At 49.2% G+C, this 14863-nt stretch overlaps 1 protein-coding gene across 1 annotated transcript; it reads right to left on the bottom strand.

Moving 5' to 3' along the window:
• CDK5 (cyclin dependent kinase 5) lies at positions 1-13267 on the bottom strand. The gene is made up of 12 exons (XM_069729235.1): positions 13186-13267; positions 9499-9587; positions 9360-9427; positions 8778-8838; positions 7096-7152; positions 6840-6935; positions 6565-6639; positions 6386-6482; positions 6237-6306; positions 6085-6145; positions 1382-1462; positions 1-542 (listed from the first exon to the last, which is right to left on the bottom strand). The coding sequence occupies exons 1-12, from the start codon at positions 13220-13222 to the stop codon at positions 456-458; spliced, it is 879 nt and encodes a 292-aa protein (XP_069585336.1). The 5' UTR covers positions 13223-13267; the 3' UTR covers positions 1-455.
• Between the last annotated feature and the right edge of the window lie 1596 nt (positions 13268-14863).

Here is a 14863-nt window from a genome sequence, read left to right on the forward strand (position 1 = left end):
GACTGTCTGTAAAATAAATCTGCATTTCTCCAGGGTCAACGGAAACAAACGCATAGAAACCATCCAAAAATGTACATTAAAATATACAAGTGTATCGGAGGAGGTAATGAGAGGGTTACAAAATAAATTAGGGGGAGGAGGATGATTGATGGATGATGGATGATGATATAAGGCTGCATGATTGGGATTCTGGAATGATTTCTCGTGCCTGCCCCCTGCTGGGCTGCACCCGCGTGTACACAGCCCGCAATCGTGAAAAGCCCCGCCCATAAACAGTAAGCTCCACCCACTCAGTATGATGGGAGGAGACTGCACCAGGAAGCTCTGCCTGCACAGATCGGGCAGGACATGTATACGGGGTGTCTGACCTTGCAGGGTGGGCAGGTGACTGACAGTACGTATGACTGGGAATAATGGCCGGATTCGGGGTGGAGGAGGCGGCGGCGTTTGGGTGTTTATGGCGGACAGTAATCTGCAAAGTACGGGTGCTGAAGAGCCTCATCTGCCGAAATCCTCTGCACCGGGTTACACTTCAGTAGGTTCTGGAAACAGAGAAGAGAATCAGGGTGAAGGATCATTAGGGGCTCGGTGAGATTCTGGGGGGCAACGATAATGGGCCGGCCCATAAACAGTATATAATAGGACAGACGTATGATCACATGAGGCTGCCGAGACCCCCGATACTGATCATGGGGGTGCAGAGCCTCTATGTGAACGGAGCAGCAGTGCGTATGGGCGACCACCCCGTCACACGTGCGCCAAACCAGGGTCTTCGGGATGCTTGTGATCGGCGGGGTCCCAGTGGTAAGACCCCCATAGATATACATTAGAGCACAGGGGTTACATCACAGGGGTCAGATTGGCCAAAATTCAGGGTCTCGCTACCTTTCTTTGACTAAGCTCATGTTTAGGGAAAAATAAATAAAACAATCTTCTGGAAACCATCAACAAGTAGGCCGACGCCTGCCCTGTGCTTATCGATGTGCAAACACCTCGCCCCCACGGACGCGCTATCGCGGCAGGTCAATGTTGGGTGGGAGAGAATTCCGATTTTGACAATAGCGAGCCGGCAGACTCAGGGTGGGATGATAACGAGACCCCCATCATCAATTACAAATCAAGATATTAGAAAGGCAGCTAATAAGATTAACAGATCCGTCTACACCAACTTGCTGATGGTTTCCTGGTAGCAAAAAAGACTTGGAGAGCCACAGCTGTCTATTTTATGAATGCTGGGAGTTGTAACATAGTAACATAGTTAGTAAGGCCGAAAAAAGACATTTGTCCATCCAGTTCAGCCTATATTCCATCATAATAATTGTAGTCGCATGTCAGATGGACACACGACAGGTTTAGATGCAGTAACTTGTGGCTGAGATACCTGTAATAAGTCTCTTCCGGTTGCGTTCAGCTTGGGTACAACATTCACTAGAGATGTAGTCGCCGGGTACATGGGGTAAGGCTGGAAAAGAAAAAAACGGAAATTAACCAATCAGATCGTCCACATAGAGCGGGAGCAGAGCGGCTATAGACGTAGCTACACTGCAGTACCAGGTACGGCCACTGCACGGAGGACGGCGCTGCGCATGGTAGATAACACTGCTGCCATCTAGGGGTAAAATAGCAAATTACATCACAACTAAAACTGGGAACTATTGCTCTCTTATAATAATAATAATATATTAGACAGCACATTTTCACAATCTCCACTTCATGTGACTGGAGATCTTCTGGTTCACATTCAGTCCTGACATGCAGGCTCGGCTTTCTATAACACACAGTCACCGGCCGGGTTTTCATTTCAGTCTGTTTCCCTTCACTGACAGCAATCATAACTAGAGGCCGGTAACCTGCCGATGTCACACAGCTGATTGCTTCGTTACAGTGTATCAGCTCATCTGTAAGGGGCCATACAGCTGGGATTTCAGCCCACTGACAGCAAGCAGAGATCTAGATATTGAGGAGGCACAAAGTCTATTAGAAAGTTACAGAACTTTCCATTATTCAGTGCCTCTCTGCTGATCGCTGCGGTCAGACTCAGCCCAGAAATGATTGGCAGAGGTTTATGCCGGACACACGCGCGCCGCCGCTCATCGTCTTCTCATTATCACCACCTCTGCTTGCTGCTCTCTCATCTCTGTCCATAGACGGCAGATGTGTCCTCCCCTCCATTATAAGGGCCCCTTTCCATTTGTGAGGAAAACGGACGAGTGCAATCCGATAAAAAAATCGGATTGCACTCGGACCAATATTAATCAATATGTGACACTCCATTTGCGATTTTTTTCCCAGCCGAAATCGGACTGAGAAAAATCTGTGTCGGCTGAGAAAAAAAATCGCAGCATGCTGCGTATTGCTGAGATTTTCGGACGAGACTCGCCAATGCAAGTCAATGGGTGCGAGAGAAAAAACGCACAGCACTCGCACCATGCGAGTGCTGTCCGATTTTTACGCACCCGTGTCCTTAGAAAAGCCGGCAATTCAGCGCAGAGTACAGTAAAATCACACTGACAGGTTAGATGAGAGTAGATATATACACATAGAATAGGTATATATATATATATATATATATACAGTGGGGCAAAAAAGTATTTAGTCAGTCAGCAATAGTGCAAGTTCCACCACTTAAAAAGATGAGAGGCGTCTGTAATTTACATCATAGGTAGACCTCAACTATGGGAGACAAACTGAGAAAAAAAAAATCCAGAAAATCACATTGTTTGTTTTTTTAACATTTTTTTGCATATTATGGTGGAAAATAAGTATTTGGTCAGAAACAAACAATCAAGATTTCTGACTCTCACAGACCTGTAACTTCTTCTTTAAGAGTCTCCTCTTTCCTCCACTCATTACCTGTAGTAATGGCACCTGTTTAAACTTGTTATCAGTATAAAAAGACACCTGTGCACACCCTCAAACAGTCTGACTCCAAACTCCACTATGGTGAAGACCAAAGAGCTGTCAAAGGACACCAGAAACAAAATTGTAGCCCTGCACCAGGCTGGGAAGACTGAATCTGCAATAGCCAACCAGCTTGGAGTGAAGAAATCAACAGTGGGAGCAATAATTAGAAAATGGAAGACATACAAGACCACTGATAATCTCCCTCGATCTGGGGCTCCACGCAAAATCCCACCCCGTGGGGTCAGAATGATCACAAGAACGGTGAGCAAAAATCCCAGAACCACGCGGGGGGACCTAGTGAATGAACTGCAGAGAGCTGGGACCAATGTAACAAGGCCTACCATAAGTAACACACTACGCCACCATGGACTCAGATCCTGCAGTGCCAGACGTGTCCCACTGCTTAAGCCAGTACATGTCCGGGCCCGTCTGAAGTTTGCTAGAGAGCATTTGGATGATCCAGAGGAGTTTTGGGAGAATGTCCTATGGTCTGATGAAACCAAACTGGAACTGTTTGGTAGAAACACAACTTGTCGTGTTTGGAGGAAAAAGAATACTGAGTTGCATCCATCAAACACCATACCTACTGTAAAGCATGGTGGTGGAAACATCATGCTTTGGGGCTGTTTCTCTGCAAAGGGGCTAGGACGACTGATCAGGGTACATGAAAGAATGAATGGGGCCATGTATCGTGAGATTTTGAGTGCAAACCTCCTTCTATCAGCAAGGGCATTGAAGATGAAACGTGGCTGGGTCTTTCAACATGACAATGATCCAAAGCAAACCGCCAGGGCAACAAAGGAGTGGCTTCGTAAGAAGCATTTCAAGGTCCTGGAGTGGCCTAGCCAGTCTCCAGATCTCAACCCTATAGAAAACCTTTAGAGGGAGTTGAAAGTCCGTGTTGCCAAGCGAAAAGCCAAAAACATCACTGCTCTAGAGGAGATCTGCATGGAGGAATGGGCCAACATACCAACAACAGTGTGTGGCAACCTTGTGAAGACTTACAGAAAACGTTTGACCTCTGTCATTGCCAACAAAGGATATATTACAAAGTATTGAGATGAAATTTTGTTTCTGACCAAATACTTATTTTTCACCATAATATGCAAATAAAATGTTAAAAAAACAGACAATGTGATTTTCTGGATTTTTTTTTCTCAGTTTGTCTCCCGTAGTTGAGGTCTACCTATGATGTAAATTACAGACGCCTCTCATCTTTTTAAGTGGTGGAACTTGCACTATTGCTGACTGACTAAATACTTTTTTGCCCCACTGTATATGTCAGGGAGACACCTATATATATATATTTATATTTAATGCAGCGTGAGATAGTTTTAAAGCTGGCAATTCAATTACCGGCTTTTGCTTTCTCCTTCACAAACCCGACATGATATGAGACCTGGTTACATACAGTAAACCATCTCATATCACCATTTTTTTGCATATTCCACACTACTAATGTTAGTAGTGTGTATATGCAAAATTTGGGCGTTCTAGCTATTATATTTAAGGGTTAAATGGCGGAAAAAATTGGCGTGGGCTCCCGCACAATTTTCTCCGCCAGAGTAGTAAAGCCAGTGACTGAGGGCAGATATTAATAGCCTGGAGAGGGTCCATGGTTATTGGCCCCCCCCTGGCTAAAAATATCTGCCCCCAGCCACCCCAGAACAGGCACATCTGGAAGATGCGCCTATTCTGGCACTTGGCCACTCTCTTCCCATTCCCGTGTAGCGGTGGGATATGGGGTAGCTCCCAGGCTTTCTAGGAAAGTTCCCACGATCTATGAACATCCAGCAGGGGGCGCCTCACCGCAAATGAAGCTAAATATAGCTCATTGATCTATATTTAGCCTCATTCCCCGGGGTTTTGCAGCGAGGAGCAGCCTGCATTAGCAAAGCTCCTGGCTGCAAAATGTTTTAACCCCTTCAGAAGGATTTACATCGTTGGACTTTACAGATCTGCGGAGGGTAAGTATATTGTTGGTTTATTATTTTTTTTTTGTCACAGAACGAGGGTCTTCACTGAGTGGATTGGGCGTTAAATAAAAAATTACAACAACCTTTGTTTTTATTTCATTAAAATAATTTTTAATAATGTGTGTGTGTATTTTTAACCCTTTCTTTCAATTGGATTAATAATGGATAGGTGTCATAATTGACGCCTCTCCATTATTAATTAGGCTTAATGTCACCTTACAATAGCAAGGTGGCATTAACCCTTCATTACCCCATATCCCACCGCTACACGGGAATGGGAAGAGAGTGGCCAAGTGCCAGAATAGGCGCATCTTCCAGATGTGCCTTTTCTGGGGTGGCTGGGGGCAGATATTTTTAGCCAGGGGGGGGGCCAATAACCATGGACCCTCTCCAGGCTATTAATATCTGCCCTCAGTCACTGGCTTTACTACTCTGGCGGAGAAAATTGTGCGGGAGCCCACGCCAATTTTTTCCGCCATTTAACCCTTAAATATAATAGCTAGAACGCCCAAATTTTGCAGATACACACTACTGACATTAGTAGTGTGAAATATGCAAAAAAAATGGTGATATGAGATGGTTTACTGTATGTAATCATGTCTCATATCATGTCGGGTTTGTGAAGGAGAAAGCAAAAGCCGGTAATTGAATTACCAGCTTTAAAGCTATCTAGCGCTGCATTAAATATAAATATATATATATATATAGGTGTCTCCCTGACATATATATATGTATATATACCTATTCTATGTGTATATATCTACTCTAATCTAACCTGTCACTGTGATTTTACTGTACTCTGCGCTGAATTACCGGCTTTTCAAAGGAGACCCGTGCGTAAAAATCGGACAGCAATACGGATGTCATACGGATGTTGCGATAAAAAAAAAAAAAAAAAAATCGCATGACACTCGCAGACGTTACATCAGTTTTTTCGGTCCGTAAATCGGACCGTTTTTTTCTCACACAAGTGGAAAGGGGCCCTAAGGGGCATTTCAGGACCCCGATCTTGGGATCGATGGAGGGCCAGCGGTTAGACCTCGGTAATCAGACCCCTTTCCTGTGTTTGGGTACATATTTGCCATGTTGGGACAATCCCTTTAAGTATAGTCTGCGGCATGGCCGCCTTGTCTCAGTCCCGCTCCTCAGTGCGGCCGCCTCCATCTGTACCCAGCAGCCGGACATCCGCAGCCCCCCAGCTCACCTTGTAGTCGGGTAACTTGGTCATCGCCTGCCACTGCTCCTCCGTCGGGGTCCCAAGCAACGTGTGCCAGGTTAAGGAACAGTCTTGACTATACGGTCTGCGCCCCAAAGTCTACATCCCCTCCCCCGACATCCACGGCGGAAAAAGGATATCGGAAAATCCTCTTCAGTTGGTCGTCTACGTCGTTCCCAGGAAACAGCGGCCTCCCGGCATTGGCCAGCTCTGCGGGGCGAGGATGGGACAAGCATAACGTACAGCACGGGACCCGCGCTGAGCGCCAGGACCAAACCTGCAGACTTACCTGCGAAGATGCAGCCGGCCGACCACATGTCTATAGAGGTGGAGTAGAGCTTGGCCCCAAAAAGCACATCAGGGGGGCGATACCAGAGCGTCACCACCTGGAGGACAGGATGACACACGGGTGTAAGAGGGGCAGGAAAGTCCGGGGTGCAACGTAGCGGACATTAGTACCAGGCTCACCTCCGCGGAGTAGCACCGAACCGGGATCCCAAACGCCCGCGCCAGGCCGAAGTCTGCCAGCTTCAGCTCTCCGTTCTGAGGAGACAGCGGGCACAGAGGTCAGAGCCATGTACAAACGGCCCCGACGGGCATTACCAGCTCGCGCCAACTCCACACTCAACATCTTATAAACTTTTAGAAGTGACTTTTCCGGCCTGGGGCCGACCAAAGAGAAAGCCGTATCCCCCGGCGGAGCCAGACATCGCGTCTCCATCCCCTCCTCAATGTCGTCTTACCCGGTTGATGAGCAGGTTCTGAGGCTTCAGGTCTCGGTGCAGAACGTTGCGACTGTGGCAGAAGGCGAGACCCTTCAGCAGCTGATACATGAAGGACTAAAAGGAGACAAAAGTCAGACACGCCATATACCACAGTACAGGGGGCGTATTGGGGGCTGCCGACACCCTGCTGAGCGGTCCGCACCATGCGTCTCCAATATGGCCGACCCCCCGGGTACAGACTCCTACGAGACAAGCGCCGATGCAATGATTTTACCTTCACGATTTCCGGATCTAAGTCGCCGTTACAGCTGTCAAAGTATTTCTTCAGATCCTGCAATGGAAAAAAAAAAAAAAAGAAATAGAAATGAAAAGCAAATGCACAAAATAAGTTTCACCGATTCTTGCCCCTTCTAAGGTCGGGGGATTAGTCTGATCAACTTCAATCACCACCATCGGGGAGACCACAACTCCCATCAATAGAAACAAAAAAAAAAAAAAAAAAAAAAAAACAGCGCCAAAGATTTGGGCATAAAAAAAGATTTTTGAAACTTGCCTAAAACTTTCTCAGAGCTGATTAGGGGGCACAGAAGACCACGGGAGAGGTATAAGCCCATCTTTCTGTGAGGATGTACGATGTGCCCCCGTAACGAGGAGAGATGACCCCACACTGTACAGCCTGGGACGAACCGTGATGAAACAAATGCGGTGAATGGCGGCGAGAAAACGGCCATCCTGACACATTAATAGATTACCGCTGTGGACGTCGGCCGAATGCTGGAGTTGTGGATGCAGCTGTAGACGGGGTGACACTCGGGGACGGAGTCAGGAAAAGGAGAAGACAGTCAGCATGGCGATCGTCACCCAGAATATAAACCAAAGGCGTCTACAAAATTCCTTCTGGGGAGAGGAGACAAGAAGGAGCAGGAGGGTCGCCTGTAAGAGTAAGGAACGAAGGACCGGAGGGATCCCGGCAAATCACGTCAACACGTCCAATGACCGACCAAAGGATCTGGTGCCTGCGCCCAAATATAGGGGGCTCTGCAGGGGAGGGTCTCGATGTTTAGAAGAAGAGCGGAGACCCCGCAGAAGAGCGCAACTAATGTGGAGAGGAAGGACCGTGTCGGCTGGATCCAAAAGAGCACGGGGACTGGTGATCCCACTGCGAGGTGGGAAATAACGAGGTCTGGGGGCGACTGCTGGGGGCAATAAGGAAGATACAAGTCTCAAAGGAAGAAGCGACAATGTAAATGCGGGAAGGAATTTTCGGAAGACCCTAAACAAGATAACACTGCTAAGCCGGAGAAGTTTGGTGGGCCGGACCCCAAGAGATGTGGATATGTAGACTGCAGCTTAGACCAATATAACGTGAGTGCGGACGTGGGCTTAGATCATGTAGTGACTGGGGTGGGAGGTAAAGGACAAAAGACCCCTGTGAGACCCCAGAACTGCACCAAGTGCAACATCACAAGAGGAGCCGCTCAGCGAGTTTCCTTACACTTTCTAGGGAGGATTACAGACTGCGCAGCACAACGTCTGCAGGACTGAACGGCGCACAGAAGGGGCGACAAAAAGCGGGATCGGCCGCTGCGGACAGAGAGACCCTCCTGACCATACGGCTTAGGAAGTGACAAGACGGGTCCCCGATTCCCCCAATTCTTGTGGCCGACTCATCAACTCTGAGGAAGAGAGGAGCCAAGGAGGGTCCCAAAGAGGCCGCAGGGTGGGCACAAACAGGCTGCATGGGCATTGTAAGACGCTTACTATGGGGGGGGAGCGGGTGTAGTGCGCAGACCCTGCGAGAGAGGAAAATGAAAGAACCGTGGGGGCGACATCCTCGATTAAATGACAGAGGATTGGACAGAGGAGATAAGTGGGGGGCTGCACGTAGGCTGTGGTCATTTACAAGGAGAGATCGGCAATAATCCCCCCCGTCTGCGAGGGGCGGCCACCACTCACCTGATCACAATACTCGAAGACCAGCGTCAGCTTCTTGTCACTGTGCAGAACGTCATGTAACCTGCGAACGGGAAACGGCAGGGTGAGGAGCCATGTGCCATAGCCCCGAGAACCGGGGGATTGTCTACTGTTGTTTTGTGCCCCCCGTTCTTCTAAGAGCCGTCACCTTATTATTTTTCAGTCCCCGTCACTTATGGGGGTGTTTGTTGGTCACCATGATGGCTGCATAAGACCAAACCTCCTTCATGCCCACAGGCTCGTCAAGCACAACAGTAGCGACATTTCTCGTCCTCCGTGGTCTCGTGACAAGCGGCAGCGGTGACAGCACAACGACAGCTCAGGAACCTGCAGCAATCACTGGGCTCTGCGGTAATGCCCGTGTAGATGGCACTAGTTCGCTGAGCTGACTGATTGGCTGCAGCCATGGGACCACCGCTGCAGTCTGTCAACAAAGACTGGGGGCAGCAGCAGAGCGGCAGCGCTGGCGCAGGGGAAGGCGAGCAATGCTGATGTGTAAGAAAGCTTTAATCCAGCCCCCTTCGGAGGGCAGATCGGAGACGTCTGATCACCAGCGGCCGTTACCTGACGATGTTCTTGTGCTTCAGCTCCTTCAGGAGACAGATCTCTCGGAGAGCGGAGCTGGGGACCCCCTGCAGACACAGAGAAGGGGTGACATACACAGCACAGACCCCCGTGTGCCCATCACATCCACAGCTCTCACCTCATCGTCATCGTCCAGCCTCACACGTTTCAGGGCCACAATCTCATGGGTCTCGCGGTTCTTGGCTTTGAACACAGTGCCGTACGTTCCTGAGGGAGAATATAAGGGGTTAAAGCAGACAACAATGGTACAGAATCGTGTCCTGATGGGGGGCACCAGAGCCGTGTGTGCTGCCCCCAACACTAAGAGGAGGCATCACCGACGACATCATCGCCCTCCGCAAGGCCAAACCGCCAACCACCGCTGACATCATCGCCCTCCTCAAAGCCAAACCGCCCATCACAGACGTCATCGCCCTCCTCAAGGCCAAACCGCCCATCACCGATGACATCACAGTAGTCCGCCCCTACAGTACAGAGGATGAGGGCAGTAGTCCGCCCCTACAGTACAGAGGATGAGGGCAGTAGTCCGCCCCTATAATACAGATTATGAGGGCAGTAGTCCGCCCCTACAGCACAGAGGATGAGGGCAGTAGTCCGCCCCTACAGTACAGAGGATGAGGGCAGTAGTCCGCCCCTATAATACAGATTATGAGGGCAGTAGTCCGCCCCTACAGCACAGAGGATGAGGGCAGTAGTCCGCCCCTATAATACAGAGAATGAGGGCAGTAGTCCGCCCCTATAATACAGGGGATGAGGGCAGTAGTCCGCCCCTACAGTACAGAGGATGAGGGCAGTAGTCCGCCCCTATAATACAGAGGATGAGGGCAGTAGTCCGCCCCTATAATACAGAGGATGAGGGCAGTAGTCCGCCCCTACAGTACAGACGATGAGGGCAGTAGTCCGCCCCTATAATACAGAGGATGAGGGCAGTAGTCCGCCCCTATAATACAGAGGATGAGGGCAGTAGTCCGCCCCTATAATACAGAGGATGAGGGCAGTAGTCCGCCCCTACAGTACAGAGGATGAGAGCAGTAGTCCGCCCCTATAATACAGAGGATGAGGGCAGTAGTCCGCCCCTACAGTACAGAGGATGAGGGCAGTAGTCCGCCCCTACAGTACAGAGGATGAGGGCAGTAGTCCGCCCCTATAATACAGAGGATGAGGGCAGTAGTCCGCCCCTACAGCACAGAGGATGAGGGCAGTAGTCCGCCCCTATAATACAGGGGATGAGGGCAGTAGTCCGCCCCTATAATACAGAGGATGAGGGCAGTAGTCCGCCCCTACAGTACAGAGGATGAGGGCAGTAGTCCGCCCCTATAGTACAGAGGATGAGGGCAGTAGTCCGCCCCTATAATACAGAGGATGAGGGCAGTAGTCCGCCCCTACAGTACAGAGGATGAGGGCAGTAGTCCGCCCCTATAATACAGAGGATGAGGGCAGTAGTCCGCCCCTATAATACAGGGGATGAGGGCAGTAGGCCGCCCCTATAATACAGAGGATGAGGGCAGTAGTCCGCCCCTATAATACAGAGGATGAGGGCAGTAGTCCGCCCCTACAGTACAGAGGATGAGAGCAGTAGTCCGCCCCTATAATACAGAGGATGAGGGCAGTAGTCCGCCCCTACAGTACAGAGGATGAGGGCAGTAGTCCGCCCCTACAGTACAGAGGATGAGGGCAGTAGTCCGCCCCTATAATACAGAGGATGAGGGCAGTAGTCCGCCCCTACAGCACAGAGGATGAGGGCAGTAGTCCGCCCCTATAATACAGGGGATGAGGGCAGTAGTCCGCCCCTATAATACAGAGGATGAGGGCAGTAGTCCGCCCCTATAATACAGAGGATGAGGGCAGTAGTCCGCCCCTATAATACAGAGGATGAGGGCAGTAGTCCGCCCCTATAATACAGACGATGAGGGCAGTAGTCCGCCCCTATAATACAGACGATGAGGGCAGTAGTCCGCCCCTATAATACAGAGGATGAGGGCAGTAGTCCGCCCCTATAATACAGAGGATGAGGGCAGTAGTCCGCCCCTATAATACAGACGATGAGGGCAGTAGTCCGCCCCTATAATACAGACGATGAGGGCAGTAGTCCGCCCCTATAATACAGAGGATGAGGGCAGTAGTCCGCCCCTATAATACAGAGGATGAGGGCAGTAGTCCGCCCCTATAATACAGACGATGAGGGCAGTAGTCCGCCCCTATAATACAGAGGATGAGGGCAGTAGTCCGCCCCTATAATACAGAGGATGAGGGCAGTAGTCCGCCCCTACAGTACAGACGATGAGGGCAGTAGTCCGCCCCTATAATACAGAGGATGAGGGCAGTAGTCCGCCCCTATAATACAGAGGATGAGGGCAGTAGTCCGCCCCTACAGCACAGAGGATGAGGGCAGTAGTCCGCCCCTATAATACAGAGGATGAGGACAGTAGTCCGCCCCTATAATACAGAGGATGAGGGCAGTAGTCCGCCCCTATAATACAGAGGATGAGGGCAGTAGTCCGCCCCTATAATACAGAGGATGAGGGCAGTAGTCCGCCCCTATAATACAGAGGATGAGGACAGTAGTCCGCCCCTACAGTACAGAGGATGAGGGCAGTAGTCCGCCCCTATAATACAGGGGATGAGGGCAGTAGTCCGCCCCTATAATACAGAGGATGAGGGCAGTAGTCCGCCCCTATAATACAGGGGATGAGGGCAGTAGTCCGCCCCTACAGTACAGACGATGAGGGCAGTAGTCCGCCCCTATAATACAGACGATGAGGGCAGTAGTCCGCCCCTATAATACAGAGGATGAGGGCAGTAGTCCGCCCCTATAATACAGAGGATGAGGGCAGTAGTCCGCCCCTACAGTACAGAGGATGAGGGCAGTAGTCCGCCCCTATAATACAGAGGATGAGGGCAGTAGTCCGCCCCTATAATACAGAGGATGAGGGCAGTAGTCCGCCCCTACAGTACAGACGATGAGGGCAGTAGTCCGCCCCTATAATACAGAGGATGAGGGCAGTAGTCCGCCCCTACAGTACAGAGGATGAGGGCAGTAGTCCGCCCCTATAATACAGACGATGAGGGCAGTAGTCCGCCCCTATAATACAGACGATGAGGGCAGTAGTCCGCCCCTACAGTACAGAGGATGAGGGCAGTAGTCCGCCCCTATAATACAGAGGATGAGGGCAGTAGTCCGCCCCTATAATACAGAGGATGAGGGCAGTAGTCCGCCCCTACAGTACAGACGATGAGGGCAGTAGTCCGCCCCTATAATACAGAGGATGAGGGCAGTAGTCCGCCCCTACAGTACAGAGGATGAGGGCAGTAGTCCGCCCCTATAATACAGACGATGAGGGCAGTAGTCCGCCCCTACAGTACAGAGGATGAGGGCAGTAGTCCGCCCCTATAATACAGACGATGAGGGCAGTAGTCCGCCCCTATAATACAGAGGATGAGGGCAGTAGTCCGCCCCTACAGCACAGAGGATGAGGGCAGTAGTCCGCCCCTATAATACAGAGGATGAGGGCAGTAGTCCGCCCCTACAGTACAGAGGATGAGGGCAGTAGTCCGCCCCTATAATACAGACGATGAGGGCAGTAGTCCGCCCCTACAGTACAGAGGATGAGGGCAGTAGTCCGCCCCTATAATACAGACGATGAGGGCAGTAGTCCGCCCCTATAATACAGAGGATGAGGGCAGTAGTCCGCCCCTACAGTAGTCGCATTCCGTATACAATCCGCGGGCCCCCTCCCGGTCAGTGCACTCTCCCATCAGCGCCGCACATCCCCGGCCTTTAATGCCGTTTCTCCGGTTTTCTCACCTTCTCCAATCTTTTCCAGCTTCTCGTATTTCTGCATCTTTCCGCTGTCAGGCCACTCTGCAAATGCGCATGCGTGGATACAAAGCCCCGCCCTATCGGTAATGTGTACAAAAAAAAAAAAACTAAAAGAGCCGCTCTCCTAGCCAATGGTAATAGACTACTGGGTGACGTCACGGCTGAAGTCATCACCATAGAAAAAAAGTAGCCACAAAGCCCCGCCCAGTCTCATTAACCCCTTAGTGACGGGGCCAATTTATACAATTCTGACCACTGTCACTTTATGAGATTATAGCTCTGGAGCGTTAACGGATCCCGCTGATTCTGATTGTTTTTTCGTGACATATTGTACTTCATGTTAGTGGTAACATTTCTTCCATATTACTTGCGATTATTTATGAAAAAAACGGAAATATGGCGAAAATTTTTAAAATTTTGCAATTTTCAAACTTTGTATTTTTATGCCCTTAAATCAGAGAGATACGTCACGAAAAATAGTTAATAAACAACATTTCCCACATGTCTCCTTTACATCAGCACAATTTTGGAAACAAATTTTTTTTTTTGTTAGGGAGTTATAAGGGTTAAAAGTTGACCAGCGATTTCTCATTTTTACAACACCATTTTTTTAGGGACCACATCACATTTGAAGTCATTTTGAGGGGTCTATATGATAGAAAATAATGAAGTGTGACACCATTCTAAAAACTGCACCCCTCAAGGTTCTCAAAACCACATTCAAGAAGTTTATTAACCTTTTACGTGCTTCACAGGAACTGAAACAATGTGGAAGGAAAAAATGAACATTTAACTTTTTTTTGCAAACATCTTAATTCAGAACCATTTTTTTTTTATTTTCACAAGTGTAAAAACAGAAATGTAACCATAAATTTTGTTATGCAATTTCTCCTGAATACGCCAATACCCCATATGTGGGGGTAAACCACTGTTTGGGCGCACGGCAGAGCTTGGAAGTGAAGGAGCGCCGATTGACTTTTTCAATGCAGAATTGGCTGGAATTGAGATTGGACACCATGTCGCGTTTGCAGAGCCCCTGATGTGCCTAAACAGTGGAAACCCCCCACAAGTGACCCCATTTTGGAAACTAGACCCCTTAAGGAACTTATCTAGATGTGTGGTGAGCACTTTGAACCCCCATGTGCTTCACAGAAGTTTATAACGATGAGCCGTGAAAATAAAAAAATCAAATTTTTTCTACAAAAATGATCTTTTTGCCCCCAAATTTTTATTTTCACAAGGGTAACAGGAGAAATTAGACCACAAAAGTTGTAGTGCAATTTCTCCTGAGTACGTCGATACCCCATATGTGGGGGTAAACCACTGTTTGGGCGCACCGCAGAGCTTGGAAGAGAAGGAGTGCCGTTTTACTTTTTCAATGTAGAATAGTCTGGAATTGAGATCGAACGCCATGTCACGTTTGGAGAGCCCCTGATGTGCCTAAACAGTGGAAACACCCCACAAGTGACCCCATTTTGGAAACTAGACCCCCCACAGAACTTATCTAGATGTGTGGTGAGAACTTTGAATGCCCAAGTGCTTCACAGAAGTTTAGAATACAGAGTCGTGAAAATAAAAAATATTTTTTTTTCCACAAAAAAGATATTGTAGCTCCCAAGTTTTTATTTTCACAAGGGTAACAGGAGAAATTGGACCGCAATAG

The sequence above is a fragment of the Ranitomeya imitator genome, chromosome 6, assembly GCF_032444005.1.
Source record: "Ranitomeya imitator isolate aRanImi1 chromosome 6, aRanImi1.pri, whole genome shotgun sequence".
NCBI classification, from domain to species: Eukaryota; Metazoa; Chordata; class Amphibia; order Anura; family Dendrobatidae; genus Ranitomeya; species Ranitomeya imitator.

Excerpts from the sequence above, each read along its gene's own strand:
- CDK5 (XM_069729235.1), bottom strand. The coding sequence starts at position 13,222 with ATGCAGAAATACGAGAAGCTGGAAAAGATTGGAGAAG. Across the intron at positions 8,839-9,359 it reads AAGCACAAGAACATCGTCAG|GTTACATGACGTTCTGCACA; the intron begins GTAACGGCCGCT and ends TCCCGTTCGCAG. Across the intron at positions 1,463-6,084 it reads CCAAGTTACCCGACTACAAG|CCTTACCCCATGTACCCGGC; the intron begins GTGAGCTGGGGG and ends TTTCTTTTCCAG.